The 17,626-nt window shown below is 40.7% G+C and overlaps 1 protein-coding gene across 2 annotated transcripts in view; it reads right to left on the bottom strand.

Moving 5' to 3' along the window:
* Positions 1 to 436: 436 nt before the first annotated feature.
* LOC147897444 (uncharacterized) overlaps positions 437 to 17,626 on the bottom strand; it is a 45,726-nt gene continuing 28,536 nt past the window's right edge. For both annotated transcript variants that reach the window (XM_087380171.1, XM_087380172.1), the window contains one exon: positions 437 to 630. In XM_087380171.1, coding sequence (XP_087236297.1) covers positions 620 to 630 — 11 coding nt within the window. In that variant the 3' untranslated portion in view covers positions 437 to 619. The remainder of the gene's footprint in view (positions 631 to 17,626) is intronic.

Below are 17,626 nucleotides of genomic sequence, written 5' to 3'. Positions count from 1 at the left end.
TGGATCAACTTTTGAAATTTTGGCTGAGTCTAAACCCATGGCCCTGAGACCTTCCATCTTCTCCTTTCTTCCAAAGCTGAACTTCCATCTCCCCCATTCCATTAACCTTCTATCTCCTCCTTCCTCCCAAAGCATGCCTCTTGTCTTTCCACCTCCTCCCCACTCAAAGCATGCTTCTTGTCTTTCCACCTCCTCCCCTCTCCAAGCCTCCATCCAAGAGCTCCTTCTTTGTGATACGTGGTAAGCTCTTATCCTCCAAGCTCCCATGTGTCCTCATTTTTTTCCCCTCGTGTCAGTGGTTAAAGAAAGATACGAGTGAAATATGAGAGAGAGAGAGAGAGAGAGAGAGAGAGAGAGAGAGAGAGAGAGAGAGAACTCTACTCGAGGCCCCACAGCTAAATCCATTTCATGAGGACGTAAAGCATGCATGCTCATATCGAGAATGAGTATACAATTTAATTTTATCTCAAACACCAACAATATATGTTTCTATAATTATTGCTGAATGGATCAGCTACAAATAATAACTTCCCTCGTGATACACACCTTTCTCTCAAAGAGGGAAACTCGAACATTTTATTCGCAGATGCATCTCTCCTGTGTCTTAAGACACCTTCCTTCAAAAGCTCCCTGCGTCGAGAAGACGTCAAGCTTCAAGTTAATTAGCTTCAACGGTTTCATTTTCCTAAAAAGAAACCTATAACTAGTCATGAGTCTCGATAACTCTAATTCTCGAATTTCCAGCCCCGAGGCAATTTAGATCGCAGTAATCATTCTTGCATGCTGAATCTTTGAACGTAATCGGCCTTTATTTGCTTGTTTATCTAGAGGATAAGTATGCATGTCACAGGCGCAGCGCTTTTACTCTTCATAGTCACTGCACTGTTTTAAAGTACTTATATACAGTTATCATACATTTATCCATTTATGAAAAGCCTGGTCTGCTTACTTTAAAATTGTGAAATCAGAGGATTGAAATACAAATGAGCTTCTCAATGTAGTTTAGCCTCAGCGGTAGAACTTCTGTGATACATTGTGCCTTTTTTAATTTTGGGTAGCTAGACAGTAATACGGCCCCTAATACGACGAATACATTCAGATGAAATGAACGATCTGATTACTGTCAGGTCTGCAGGTAGATGAAAACTTCATTCAGAATTGCTCTCCTTCGAATTTACAACGTTTAGTTACATAAAGAATCACATAGAACTAATTGGGCCACCTGGCGCTGCCGATGCGGATGCACTATCAACGATGTCGTCGACGAGCATGTTAGAATAAGGTTAAAAAGCATCGTTAGTCATCATCTACCAGTAGTGAATTATATAAGATATGAAAAGCCTGATGCCCAACAGCTGTTCGATACATTGCCAGCTTGGCCTTTCTTGCCATGTTGAAATTGTGTGGCAACACGGCAGACTTGGAAACTGGAAAGCAACTCCACTCTCAAATCAGCATGCGTGGACTTGAGACGTTTACAATCCTAGCAAACAGTCTTATCGATATGTATGCTAAATGTGGATTGAGTCGATCGTAGCCCATATAATACAAAAACATGTTTTCGACTCTTTTGTCTTTGTCTCGTCTTTGATCGTTCGTCTTCAATTGGATTGTTTTAGTCAGGTTGTATAATTTCGAAAATGTGATCAAATCGGATCAAACGATTCTGACTTCCACAAAGACTCTGAAGAGGGATAAAGAACATGATGAAAGTATTTGACGACGGTGGATGATGGTTGGGCTCTGAGCGCAACGTCCACGGTTTATCAGCGATGTCTCACAAAATCGATGGAATTGCGTCTGATCGATTGATTTAATGGTGAGAAAAACGGTGTCACAAGGATCAAAAGAGGAAAATGACGAACTTGGAGTGTGTGTGCGGAGAGATATGAAAGCCAAATTTGCTATTTTCCACGGATGGGAAAGCACCCAAATATTGCTACACGTTTCCCATCCCAATTGCTACACGTGAGCCCTACAGAAACGTCAAAAGACACTTGGGATATACTAGTTGTCCTCGACCAAACAAAGTCTATAGCCAGTCGAATGTTCCTCGGAAAGCCACAAAGAAGACCACGATTCAATAGTACTCACTAAATTAAAGGAGCTGTTATTTTAGGTGAGCGATCAACTCCCAGATGGAAATTTGTATAATGCTTTTGAATAGTTCGCTCGAAACTAATGAGCATTTTGTGAAAACCTTCTGAAAACAAAGAAAGGAAAGAACAAATGTGGACGTGGGAGAGAAGGGCAAGTAAATCGATTGATTGTATTGCAAATGATGATCGATACAAGCACCTGGAGATACAATCAGCTATTCACTTAATGGAACCAACATATTGGTGTCAATACTACGCAAGAGTTACCCATGCCTATCCTAGCTAGAGTTGACTATACAATGGACTTAATTATTACAAACCCTCCCTTAACTCCAAAAGTGTCAACTTTGGAATCTTTGAATTTTCTTTAGTGAGCCCAATGCCCGCCCAATGTAGGCACAACACTTCTAGTGAGCAGGTCCACGAAGTGCTTTAGTGAGTAGATATATAGCCATATCTTCGGTGTTGATGTAGACTAAATCAACGAGTCCTTCGTGAATATGATTTTAATGTTACAGTGGTAGCAAAGATCAATGTGCTTGCTACAATCATTCTGAGTGATGCTAGACTGATTGTCGCCATACATTGTAAAGGAAGTCAGTAGAGGAAACCTGAGCTCACCAAGAATGCCACAAATCCATAGACCGTCCGACAAGAAAAATGCATTCAGATTCAGTGGTGGAAGTGGCTACAAGAGCGTGCTTTTTGCTATACCACAAAATAGGATCTGAGGCAACTTGAAAGAAAAGCACTATAGTAGACTTGCCAGAATCAACATCACCACCCCAATCAGCGTTAACAAGTATTTGAACTAACTGAGCATTGTAATTGAGGCCGAGTTCGTGTGTGTAAAGGAGGTAGCAAAAGATTCATTTAATTGCAATCAAGTGAGGCATGCTAGAATCTTGCATGTACAAGGACACTTGAGAGGCAACATTAGGCAAAATCAGGCTGTGTACATGTCACGAGGTACCTAATGCAATTGACTATATCTGTCAGCATGGAGTGGTAGCTATTTGAGCTAGCTATCCAAAATTACGTGGGGACATTGTCTTTGAAAGATCGAGGACAACCTCCATTGAGATAGGAAGGTGGCGGGAATTCTCTACATTGAACCTATGAAGGATGTCAAGAACATATTGCTTTTAAAGAAGAGTTATTGGACTTATGGAGGGATCATGCTGAATTTGAATGCCAAGGATATATTTGGCAAGACGTCGTGCATCTATTATCTCAAACTCAAGAGAGAGCATAGATGACTTAACATAGGTAAATCAATCCACATCGTTGTATGTAAGGAGGTCACCGATGTATAGGCTGATGATGTAGTAGGAGTGTAGTAGTGATATTTAATTTTCTTCAAATAGACACTACTATTACTGAGAATTTCAAGGAATCTGATGCTTTTAAGAAATTTGTGAACACTTAATGTACCAAACACGTGAAGATTGTTTGAGCACATAGAAGCATTTTTAGGAGAATGCATACCTTGTTCTCATCTCCTAGAGCGACATAGCCAGATGGATCTATCATCAAGGCAGCATGCTCATTGGGAGATAAGGCACCATTAAGAATCACGGTTTCGATATCCATATGATGAAGATGAAGGCCTTGTGAGGCAACAATGGCAATGATGGCATGAAGGCTCTACATGGACATAATGAATTCATATGTCTCAGTGTAGTCAGTGCCATAAATTTGCCAAAAGCCACAAGCAACTAGTCGATCCTTGTACCTTGCCAAAGCACCATTAAAAATTTATTCTTCAAGGGCCACTTTGAGTTGAATCAGATGGCATGTTGTTGATGCCGTGCATCCATAGTAGCATGCCATTGGAGAGCTTTCAGATCGGTAGAGTGACTTTAAGCGAAACATGATTATTACCCATCTCACTGAGTGCTAGTTTCGGGGTAGTCTGAGCAAATAAGGAGTGAGCTAAGTTAGTGAACCACTCAGAGTAGGTCTCTTTTGTGCAATGTGAAAAACATTGAGGTGCTCAAGAGGATTTTGGATCCAAGAAGTGAGGAGAGGGTAGTTGATCAAGAGCATTGAGATAAGAAGCACCATCCACATGGTCGTCATGCACTAGCGAGATTGATCCTCAAAGTGTGCAGTGACATGGTCAAATTGGAGACATCAAGGAGTTGCACCCACAGTTTGTATGCCATCGTGAGCGTCGGCATGCAGCTGCAGCCGGAGGGATTAACTTCGATGAAGTGGCATGATAGGTGGCATTGGTGGAAGAGGTTGTGCTTTGTAGTTGAGGTGGTTGGGGTTTCATAGGATTAAGAGGCGAGTTGACTTATGGTTGGGACTACTGCACAATCAGATTGACTGATAGTTGGTTTAACAAATCTGCCTCGTCATCTTCATTTGTGATAATGATGTGGTTGAATTGAATCGTGTTGGGCAAGGCACTTGAAAAAACTTGTTTGGTGAAGATCACCTTGCATGAATAGAGAAGCTTCCATGTCTATTAATTATACATCTATAGGCCTTGCTTGATACCCATAGAGACTCCTTTGACTTGGAATCAAATTTGCACCAGTTCTTTGCAGGATCATGTGCCTAGAAATAGAGCTAAACACATAGAGATGATGGAGCTGTGGTCGATGGCTGGTTCAAATCTCAAAGGATATCACATTCATCGTTCCTAGGAGTTTTAAAAACGGAAAACGAAAACGGGTGATAACGGTGTTTCGGAGTTTTGGCCACTGGAAGAAACGATGGAAACGGAGTTTCAGATTTAAGGTTAATTTTACACACACACACACACACACACACACACACACACACACACATGCAGATGCACATGCACATGCACACGCACATGCACACACACATGCATATACATGCATACACACTGTCATGCCAAACATTGTTTTTAATTTGGCATTGGTATTGTTTTTCTCTATGTTTGATAAGAGTTTGAGTATCAAGTGATAGCCTAGCGGCTCTCACTTATTTCTATTTTCTAAGATATTATATGGGATTAAGAGGATGAGTGGAATGAATCATTATAAATACCATAGGTATGAATTATATTAAATACCTTGGTATGGGATGAGAGTTATTTATGTATGGGATATTGTGGGGTTTTTAAAAAATAGAAAGAGTGACTCATATAAAGAGGTGAGCTTATGTCCACATGTTCCAATAATATAAGAGAGGCCGCATGCCAAGCGTGTGGAAGGCATGTGGAGGAGTGTGGAGTCAAGAGGAATCCTTCTAGAATTCCTATGTGGAATAAGGAGAATGTGGACATATGGAAAAGAAAGGGTCCCTATGGGGTCCATGTGGGGAGACTCTTGCCTTTCTCAATATTTTAAGAGTTTTGAGCATCTTTTGATGAGACACATGGCAAAAGTAGCCAAAAAGGACATGGATGGTATCATATGAGCTTATGTGATTGATGGGGAAAGGAATCTACAGGCAGCAATTGTAAATGGGTGAAGGAGGGGAGAAGGAGGGTGATGAAATCTCTATAAAAGGAGCCCTCCTCTCCCTTGTTCAACATCTCTTCCACCATTAGGCCTCATGTTGCTATAGCTCCAGTCTCCTCAAGCTTCGTCCATGAGCATTCTCTCCCTCTTGTAGATATTCTCTTATGTAGACTCTTGAGTCCATCTCTCTCTAGTTTATTCTCTCTAGTTTTCTCTCTACTTTATTCTCTCTCTATGAGTAGTCTTGGAGCTTCCGCACCCTCTTGTATGTATGAAACCTCTTCTTCTCCCTTGTGTTTGTAGTATTTGGAGTGTATTTGAGTGGAGTCTTACTCTCATGGCAATGAAAGTCACTTTTTATCATTTTCCTTGAGTCTCCATTCCTATATTCTTTTCTCTCTCTATTCAAGTCTCTAAAGTAGTTCTTGTTTGGCTACTCACTATGCACACATGGTCCATCCATTTCCTGAGCCACCATGCAAGCTTATTCCTCTCTTTTAGGCAAATTCTAGGGGTACTAGATCGTTGAAGATTTTACTTGGCATATTTAGTGTATTTACAGTTGATTCATACAGAGATCTTCACGACACTTTTGAGTACATTTCTTGCACCATGTCGACTAGCAACCTCAATCTGGAGGCATCTGCTAAGTTAGATAACTCCAATTATGGTACATGGAAATACCGAATGGAGACCATTCTTGTACTTCAGGACAAATGGGAGTATGTCGATGGGTCTATACCTAGACCATTGGCTGATCCAGCCACAAGTACTCTACTCCATCTATTATCATAGCATCAACAACCGAATCTACATCGAGATCTACATCTACATAAATAGTTTCTGCACCAGTAGTAGATCCTACCATTGCTTGAGCTCAAGGAGAATGGGATAAGAAAGACAAGTATGCCTATCGCCTGATCAAGCAGAATGTGCAAGATGTCATGCTAGGATAACTCAACATAGTCAAGACATCAAAAGAAGCATGGGATATGTTCACAGCTCTCTACGAGTCCAAGAACACATCCAAGATTCTCACCCTGAGAAACCAAATCAACCAGAGTTTCTGCAACAGCAATGAAACTGGTCATACTTATGTACTCCGCATTAAAGACTATAATAATCAACTTGCAGCAGCAGGAGAGACTATGAACCTCACAGAAATGGTTCAAGTAATTCTGAATGGACTAGGAGAGGGATACGAGAATCTAGTCCAGAGTATTGCCATCCAACGGCAAATTCCAACATTGGAAGAACTTCAATCAGTCCTACTTGGTGAAGAACTCAGGACTCAGGCCATTCAAAAACGTAAAGGTCATTCTAATGATCAGGCATTCATAGCTTCAGACGGACGCAAAGGCAAAGGTAGAGGCAAAGGTAGATCATATCAGAAAAGTGGTCATCATCAACAAAGTCAGAATCAACATTAGCATTAGCAATATCAGAGTCAGCAAAGAGGAAATCATTCCAATCGAGAAAGATTCCAAGGATGAGGGAATGCATCCACCAATGTGTTAAACATTCAGTGCAACTACTGTCACAAGTTTGGACACTATGAAAGAGATTGCCGCAAGAAGCAGTACAACCAAGGTGGTCAATCCAATAGTAATCAAGGGAATTCCCGAGGAAGAGGAAATCATCGTGGTGGACATTCTAGTCACAGTCATTTTGCAAATGAACATGGAAATATGTTTCTTGCAAGCAAGAAATTGCATCAGACTGAAACAATGCACCTAGACACTGATTTCAATCCGAAAGAGGATTACAGCTATCAAGTCGACTAAGTGGAATAGGATCCTTGGTACATCGACAACGGTGCATCATTTCATATGACAAATCATCAAGAATGGTTCACAGAAATGAAGCCATTAGAAGGACAGAAAAATGTCATCTACACAGTAGATAATACACCGAATATAGTTCAAGGGACAGGTGTTATCCCTATGAATAATTTCACTGGTACAAAAGGATTAGTCAAAGATGTGCTCTATGTTCTAAAGCTCAGCAAGAACCTTTTGTCAGTAGGTCAAATGACAAAACACAATTACAAAGTCATCTTCGATGGTGATGAATGCACTATCAAAGATAAATCCAAAAGATGTCAGCTAGTAGCAAAAGGTGTCAAGGAAGGACACTTATACGGAATGCTAGCTACAATACCAGATAAGCATGCCATGTCAGCTCAACCGCAATAGATGCCACTATCAGCAAAATGACAAAAGAGATATGGTCATGTTAATTTCAAGTACTTATTAGATCTCAGGAATCAGAATATGGCAATTGGGATTCCGAAGCTACAGTTTCTTGAAAAAGTTTGCGAAGCATGCTAATTTGGCAAACAAAAGCGAACCAACTTTGTCAGAAGTACCTCTCGTGCACGAGGAATTCTGGATTTGATTCATACAGATGTATGGGGTTATGCCCAGACCTGCAACATCAATGGTTCACTTTATTACTTGACCTTCATCGACGACTACAGCAGATATTATTGAGTCTATTTTTTGAAAGAGAAATTTGAAGTGTTTTCCAGATTTCAAGAATTCAAAGCCATGGTAGAAAACTAGACAGGCAGAAAGATCAAGGTCATGAGATCAGATAGAGGAGGTGAATACATGTCTTCAGCATTCAAGAACTTTTGCAAAAATCACGGCATTCGAAGACAATTCACATGTGCAGATACTCCTCAACAGAATGCAAGAGCTAAAAGGAAGAATGGGACTTTAGCAGATAGTGCTAGAGTAATGCTTAGTGAAAAGCATCTTCTGAATCAGTATTGGGCAGAAGCAATAGCTACAGCTAACTACTTGCTTAATCGGCTTCCTATCAAACCGATATAGGGTATGACTCCTTATGAAGCATTCACTGGACACAAGCCACACATTGGGCATCTCCGCATATTTGGTTGCATAGCATATGCCCACATACATGATGATCATCACAGGAAATTGGATGCGAAGTCATGCAAATGCATCATGGTTGGCTACAGTGAAGAAAGCAAAGCATATAAATTATATGATCCCATCAACCGCAAAGTCATTATCTCCAGAGATGTAATTTTTGATGAGGAATCAGAATGAAAAACCTCACCTACACAGGAGATACAAGCATCGACTTCACAATCATCTATAGAACAGGTTGATGAAGAAGAGCAAGAATTGCTAGCAACACCCCAAGCAGAGCCACAGCAGCTCAGACGGTCTACTAGGGAAAGTAGACCTCCAGCCAGCTGACATATGCTCAAAAAGGCAAAGCAATTCAGGTGGAAACCACCAACTATGCTCTTATGACTACTATCATGGCTATAGAAGAGCCAGTGTACTTCGAAGATATAGTAGATAAGCCAGAATGGCAAACTGCTATGAATGAAGAAATGGATGCTTTGTATAAGAATAATACTTAGGAATTATGTGACCTTCCATCAGGAAAGAAGGCCATAGCAAACAAATGGGTATATAAAGTGAAGTACAATCCAGATGGAAGTATTTAGAGATACAAAGCCAGATTAGTTGCAAAAGGATTTGCACAACAATATGGTAAAGACTATGATGAGACTTATGCTCCAGTAGCAAAGATGGATTCCATACAGTTCTTGATATCACTAGCAACACTCAGCAAATGGAATGTGTATCAGCTCGATGTCAAGAATGCATTTCTCAATGGTTACCTAGACGAGGAAGTCTACATGCAACAACCGACAGGTTATGTTGAACCAGGAAAGGAGAATAAGGTTTGCCATCTCAAGAAAAGTCTCTATAGCTTAAAACAAGCACCCAGAAGTTGGTACAACAGAATTGACAAGTATTTTGCTGACTTGGGATACATGAAATCCAATATAGATCATACTTCTGCTACAAAGTTCAAGGGGAAGACATTACTATTGTACTTTTGTATGTAGATGATCTGATTGTGATAGAAAGCAAGGATAGCTTCATCAGAAAATTGAAACAAGACTTATCTGTAGAGTTCGACATGAAAGATCTTGGACTTATGCACTATTGTCTTGGAATTGTTTTCTGGAGAGATTTAGATAGCACATTCATGAGTTAGCTCAAGTATGTTGACAATCTCCTGAAGAAGTTTCATATGGCAGATTGCAAGATTGCAGCCACTCCCATGGAACAGAGTTTGAAACTTACTAAAGATTCAGAAAAGCCTACAGTCAATGACAGATACTACAGGTAACTCACTGGATCTCTTATATATCTGACAATCACACAGCCAGATATTTGTTATGCAGTAAGCTCATTAGCATAGTTTATGGCAAATCTAAAACAGTCTCACTGGAATGCAGCCAAAAGAGTCTTGAGATACATCAGAGGTACAAGATAGTTTGGGATAGAATACAGAGGAAGTCATCCACCGTTACATGGATACTGTGACAGTGACTATGCTAGAGATCATGAGACCAGGAGATCGACATAGGGATATGCATTTTTCCTTGGTCAAGGTGCTATATCATGGTTGTCAAACAAACAACCAACTGTTTCTTTGTCTTCGACTGAAGCAAAATATAGAGCACTCAGTACAGGTGCATGTGAGGCTATATGGCTCAGAAGACTATTGTCAGAAATAGATTACTTTGATGAGTCAAAGCCAACAACAATATACTGTGATAATCAATCGGTCAAGCATTAGCAAAAAATCCAGTATATCACTCCAGGACAAAGCACATTGATGTCAGAGAGTACTTCATCAGAGAAAGAGTGTTACTTGGTGACATCACACTGTAGCATTATGATTCATCCCCTCTCTCCTATATCAATCATTCTTCTCCTCATGCATCCATCCTATGTATTATTCTCCTCATTAGTGCATGTCCATCCTTCATATTTAGCCCCTTCCATGCAACAATGTCCCCCTCTTTCTCCCCTCTTTTATCTTCTCCTTTCTTTCCTCTTTCTCCCCTCCTTCTTTCGTGTTTTTGAAATATTTCTAAACACATTTATTTGCCCCTATTGCTTCTTTTTTATGCTTCGAATTGATGCAACAATCAAATAGCAAAGAAAATGTTGCAGACATCTTTACGAAAACCACTTGGTAAAGAGCTATTCAAGAAACACCGACTAGCTCTTAGTTTGACGCAGAGGAAGGACATTCCCATTAAAGGGGTGTGATGGAATGTAATGCTCAGTCCTTTTTCGATTCCCCAGAATCATCATCTTGAGAGAAGACCTACTTCATGATGTTGATCTTGAGGGAAGATGTTGAGAGTTCACGCTCAACATCATGTGATCATGTGTGCATAGCACCATCACGTGATCATATATGCATAGCACTAACCTTATAGAGTGCTATAAAGGAAAGGGTTAGATCCCCTAATCCTAACCCTAAAAGGATATATTCTATTTTTTCAACTAAATCTAGTGTACAGTTAGTCATTTGTGGTGTGCTTTCTAGCTATGCCCTCTCTCCTCATCTCCACTCTTCTCTTCTCCCCTCTTCATATTTTGTCAAATGGCCCTACTCAATATTGTTTTGGCATTCAAATTCAATGAGATTCTATTAGAGGAGAAATGAAGCTTCATCAATAAAGATGTAGTCTTGATATCCTTTCATGTGTTTAGATGCAAACAACCAAACCTTTGGCCAGTGCTATGGAAGTCGGACTGATACTATCCAAATGGATGTCTCTTCACACTTGCACAATGCCTTGCCATGCATACTGTACCTTATCTATAAGCAATTGGTTATGTGCGATACTTGGTAACCCACACAAGACCTAAGATTGCATATATTATAAGCAACACATGCAAGGTCTTAGGATAATTCAGTAGCTTGTAGTCAAATGATTTCTTCGTTACCCACTTTATACATATAATGTCGGCATTGTTTATTCACATTTGGGTCCGATTGCTTAGTATACTAAAATGCAAGACACGGTGGCTCTTTCTTCTCCTAAAGCCAAATATATGGCTCTTATTGCTACCATGGCTGAGGGTGTTTGGCTTCATATCACTTGGTGAACTTGGTTTTTTTATTACTACAATAATCCAAATCTGCTATTCTCATTGCCAAAAATGAATCTTCTTCTAAGCACATGAAACACATCAACTTGAAGTATCATTTTATTAAACATCATGTTTTTGAAGTTTTTCTTACCATGGAGTTTGTTAAGTCTATAGACATGCTTGTATACAATCTGTAGACATACTTATAAAGGGATAGTTATCGAATGGACTTCATGAGATGATAGAGCGATGAGCTCCCCTATACTTTATAGACATGCTTGCATACAATCTATAGACATACTTATAAAGGGATGGTTATAAAGTGGAATTCATCAGATGATAGAGTGATGAGCTCCCCTATACTTTATAATTTAAGTTTGAGTTAAGGAAGAGTTAAGGGAGACATTAGAATAACTCTACTTGTGTTATTAGGAGTATCTCTATCTAAGTCCTAGGTCATGTCTACATTAGTTTAAGTAAGGATGGCTCGTCATATCGTACTATTAGAGAGTTACTTATAATAATAAACATCTTCTAGCTTATATGGTCTATACTTAAGTTTATTGATGCAAGCATGATACTTAGAGCATGGTCGTGAATGCTAGGACCCTACTTCGGTAGAACATTTCTCCATGATGTAATGTTGAGCAGATTTCTTATATGAATTGTGTGTTAGAGATGCCAACTAGTGATTCGGAGTGAAAAAATTGCATCAACTAGTGGAATCCATTTCTTCACTAGTATTTAGTGAAAGAGAAGGTAATAATCCTCGAAGTTGGTTCTTGGCCAACGCCCATCCTTTGGAGGATGGGCGCTAGTTCGAGGGTGCAAGGGAAGTACTTCATGGGTCTGTTGTGTTTCATGCCGGTGTCAGCCTACTGATTTGAGAATTGGACTGTTAACATGACCGTGCTCTAAGCATGTTTACACAATTACTTGCTCGTGGGGCTTACGGACGGGCAAGATTGCTCACCCCACATCCCACCCATGATCCAAATGCATTTATTGCATCTTGGGCACTAGGAGTGTGTAAACACCCTTGCCCTCCCCCCCCCCCTTTTTATTTAATTCAAGCTCTCTCCCTCCCCCCCTTGAGACTTATTATTGCCCACCCTCCCCTCTTTATGCTTATATATTTTGCCATCATATACCACTCCCCTCTCCCCCCCTCCCCCAACTAATTAATTAATATGATTTTTTGAATGTTTGGGGCACCTATTAAGATGTGATATAATTTATTTGCAGGGCATCTTAAGCCCTTATGACATGGTGGGAAAAAGGTTTTAGTGGGAAAAGTCAATTCCCCATGATGAATATCATATTGTTTGGTGGAAATGTGGATTAGATGTCATTTTCAGCCTTTACAAGCTTCACTAATTCCATTTTCCCATAAATCCCCCAAGTTGAGATCAAGAGATTGAGCTCAAGACTCAAGAGCTCCCTGGTTTTGTGGGAAAAAAATGGGAAAAGAAGGTGGGGGACTAGTGTTGAGAGTTGTGGTGCCATGAGTACATGTAGAGCAAAGGTATGAGCAAAGGGTAAGCTGCCACATGGCATGGAGGAGATATCCCACATGTGAGCAAGCAAATGGATGTAAGTACCCTCACCTATAAAAGAGAGGTTCATTTGAAGTAATATCAATCAAGCACTTTGCACTATCTCAAGATTCTCTTTATGAGTCCAAGCTAATCTATCTTGGAACCTAATTGACTTGAGATACATGTCATGAGCACTCTCTTCATCATGCTTGCACTTAGGTTGCATCCTCCGTAGATTAGTGTTGTATTAGGATGTTGTCTTAGTGACTAGGAGAATAGGATCCTCACTTTGTCATGGTATCAGAGCTTAGGTCTAGTCTCCTAGATTAGTTGTAGGTTGCATTAGGAGCACACGTTTTCTCTTAGGTTAGTTTTAGTTTTTAGATTGAGAGAATTCCGTCCATGAAAATTTGAGATATTTTCGTTCTTGTGAGAACTAGAACTTCTTCTTCTTCCTTCTATGAGATATTGAGGTTTTTGAGTGTTCACTCAAGCAGTAGCGACTCCGTCTACAAAAAGGCCGACTCCTAGCTCATAGAACAGCAGCTCAGCTGTGCCATCCATAGACTAGCAAGCCTTTTGAGTCCCTACGGTGAACCTTTGCTTCTACCACGACCAGCAACCCTTCGTCTTCACCTCTTCAATGAGCAGCGCTCCAAAAGCCTTGCCCACGTTTGGCTATCCTACAAACTGCAGCCTCCCAACGACTGGTGGCTCAGGCGAATTGTCGACTCCTCAGCATACGTCGCCCCAATATAACGGGCAGTCTACAGAACAAAGGGCCTTCCTCCAGACAAGGAACTGGTGACGACGGAACATTACAGTGCATAGGCTCAGCAGCTCCCTCGCCAACTCCAGCGCCGCGCCATGCACACGGGTTGACTGTTCTCTAACTATGCTCCAGTCCTAAAGCACGACTGAGGTCCTTCAGTCGGCCTGTGCAACATCGACACAGCAGCTCCAAATGACCTCCGCGGCTCATAGCTCTCTGTATCGGACTGCTCCAAGGCCTTCACAGCCCGCTTGCGGATGAATTCATCCAGTTGAGCGTTGCAATGCACACGCAGCTCCCAAGCTTCTCAAGCCCATACTCGGCTTCTCTATAGTGGCTCACTCCGTCCGCAGCTCGCAGCTCCTGAGTTTCTTCGTCGCCGTCGTCGCAGAAGCTTCAAAGATCTCCTTCATTCTTGTCTAAGGTCTACCTTAGGACACGTGGCAGATAAGGTGATTATATTTAACTATGGTTAGGTTCAACTGCCTGGGTTATTGAACCATAGTAAAATTTGTGTAACCATGAGTTAACTTAGTTGGGTGTGGTCATTGACTGCTGGTTAATGTAACCTGGGTAGAATTAACCTTGGTCAGCAAGTAGATAGGGTGAGTTAAAGTGCCACCTAAGCATGCACAGTCAGCAGTGCTACCCAAGCACAGTCCTGCAAGCAGCATGTGAATAGCCCAGCCACATCATCAAAGGCCCCTCTTCTTCACAAAACCTTCAACAAGGCGTAACTTGCAATCCAGGAAGAATTTGGACACGCTCCAAAAAGGAAAAGTGATCGTCTTTCCGAGCTCTACGCGCCTGTCAGATCAGAATCATTGTATGCAATTAGACACTGCCAATATTGAAAGAAATCAATTGGTAAGACCTTTGCAACAAATGAAAAAGCAAAGCATGAATGCAAACATCGATGTAAAAAGCATGCCAAAAGCACAAGTGCATGAGATGACCATAGTGGAAAGCATGGCATCCACACAGAAAGCATCAAGGCACATGGAAGCACAAAGCATCATGCAACCAGCTACACCAAGCAAAGAAGCAAACGCATCGTCATCAAGCCATGAGCCAAAAGGTGACATCAATGCAATGTATTGAAAAGCAAAAACCTTGCCAACCTTGCATATGTTTTGTAAATCAAACCTGACCATTTGAGAGTAGCTATGAAAGCACCCAGGGGAGGTATTGACATGTAAAAGCCACACTTGACCACCTTAAGTAGCAATGTATGCACTAAGGGGAGGTGATGGATTTGTAACTCACATCTGACCACCTTGCAGTAGCCAAAGGATTATGGCACCAAGGGGAGGTGTTGAGAGTTGTGGTGCCATGAGTACATGTAGAGCAAAGGTATGAGCAAAGGGTAAGCTGCCACATGGCATGGAGGAGATATCCCACATGTGAGTAAGCAAATGGATGTAAGTACCCTCACCTATAAAAGGGAGGTTCATTTGAAGTAATATCAATCAAGCACTTTGCACTATCTCAAGATTCTCTTTATGAGTCCAAGCTAATCTATCTTGGAGCCTAATTGACTTGAGATACATGTCATGAGCACTCTCTTCATCATGCTTGCACTTAGGTTGCATCCTCCGTAGATTAGTGTTGTATTAGGATGTTGTCTTAGTGACTAGGAGAATAGGATCCTCACTTTGTCAACTAGATGCCACCTTGGCATTAAAGTTCCCATTTCCCCCCATAAGACCTTTATTGAATGTCTCCTGATACATATGAACATTGTGAACACTACTCTCAGATTGCATGACATCAATGAATTCATTAAACATTGCCAACATCACTCTTAGGCTTCGTCAGATTGCATGACATCATCTCCTTCATTGATCAACACACATTCTACATCATTACTGACAATGATGCGAGACTGTTTGGGACTCGGGAGTCGTCACTCCAAAGCTTGTACCCATAGCGCCCTTGCAAATATCTCATAAACGTATCTCTTCTTTAAATCTGCTCCTTGCATCTGATTGTGTGCACTTCTCCACAGGTACTTTTGCAGTGGCACGACAACCAAACACCTACAAATGAGACACAGCTTTTCGCCAGGCCAAGTATCTCTTCTGCTCCATGCATATGATTTCGTGCACGTCTCGACAGATACATTCGAAGTGGCACGACAACCAAACACCTACAATGAGAGCTTTTCACCAGATCAGTTCTCTTCCAGAATGCAAGCATCCAAAGCAGTCGTCCATTATTTATTTTGTACATAGGGAGCCGTCTGTACAGCAGCTGCCGGAAAGTGCTTTGACTTTCTAAGCACGCCCTGTGACAGCATATTTTTTGCAGCATTAACCAATGCTTGATTTTCCATTGTATCCTGGCATATATGGGGCTGTTAACGGTCTGAAGATGCCCTCTTACAATAATTCCGATTCGAGGATTTTCAACTTCTTCTTCAACCATCTGCTTGTGAATAGCTAAAGGCGTCATTTCTCTCCTTGAGAAAATACCTCCGTCTTCCGGCTAAGATCATCTATAAAAGTCATGAAATATTAGATACAACATTCATTCGGTCACAAAGATCACTATGTACCAATTCAAGAAGTACTATGCTCGTCTACCCTTGCTTCCAAAAGAATGGTGACGTTGCTTGTCCTTGATACAAGCTTCACAGCTTCTTAGCCTTGAACCCGTTGCAAGTTGAAAGCCTGTCAGCATTCCTGTATTGTGCATCTCTTCTGATAGCTCTCAGATTTGCATGACAAACTATCCATGCCATAGCCGATATTGGTGCTAGAAGTAGCACTCAAAAAAACGCCTTTAATTCACGTCCATAAGAGAGAAAAACACACTTTACTCCTTTTGCCACAACCCTTCGATTGCTGTCTTTCCTAATGATGCACTGTTGTGCATTGACCTCGGCATAACTCCCGAAGAATGCACAAGGAAAGAACATGCGTCATAATTGTGAAAATAAAGCTTACATTCCTCAACTTACATATAGACCATATAGACGTACCCAACTTACTTATAGGCGTGATGATTATGAAAATAAAGCTTACATTCCTCAACTTACATATAGACCATATATGCCTACCCAACATATAGGCCAAAGATTACCCTTATTATAAATTACTAACACAATCTAATGGAATATCCTTACCAAACCGATCTTAGACAAGACGTACTAGATAGCGATACCTCTGATAAGCATAATTATTCTAATACCTTCCCTTAACTTCAACTTCAACAAAGTACAAGGGAGCTCATGGATTTGTCATTCAAGAATGCCACACAATGTTGATTGTGTACTTGTAGGGAGAATATTTGTAAGTATGTTTATTGACATGTTTCCAGATTACAAGACTTCGAGATATTAAACAGACCCTCATCAATGTGGTGTTTTACATGTGCTTCATGTGCCCGAAAGAAGTTTTATTTTTGATAATGTAAATAGTAACTTGATTGTAGTACGGTATGAAGCTAAATATCCTTATTCATCCTGGCAATAGCAAGAGCCATGTGCAATTTAAATTTTAGAATACAAAATAAATGGACCTCCTACCCGCATAAAACATATGACTAGAAGTGAACTCGTCGGAATCAAGATGCTCCCCATAATCCATATCGAACCAATCTTGAAGAGTTGGAGAATTTGAATGTGAATAATGATGCGATTCTAGGAAAGAATGCAAAATTCCACTTGACTCTAAGCTTGTGTATCATTCTAGGGTCTTGAGAGACTTTGACTTGTAGCATATATACAATATTAAGTCTAGAACAGGTTATCAAGTAGCGCACACAACCAACATCTTGTTGGTAAGGGATATTATGCATAATAAAACATTGTACAAATAGTGTT

Source organism: Dipteris shenzhenensis, chromosome 10 (assembly GCF_047967505.1).
Source record: "Dipteris shenzhenensis isolate YYH24624 ecotype China chromosome 10, Dip_SZ_1.0, whole genome shotgun sequence".
NCBI classification, from domain to species: Eukaryota; Viridiplantae; Streptophyta; class Polypodiopsida; order Gleicheniales; family Dipteridaceae; genus Dipteris; species Dipteris shenzhenensis.
Note: the sequence above shows the minus strand (reverse complement) of the source record. Positions and strands in the feature narration are given on the sequence as shown.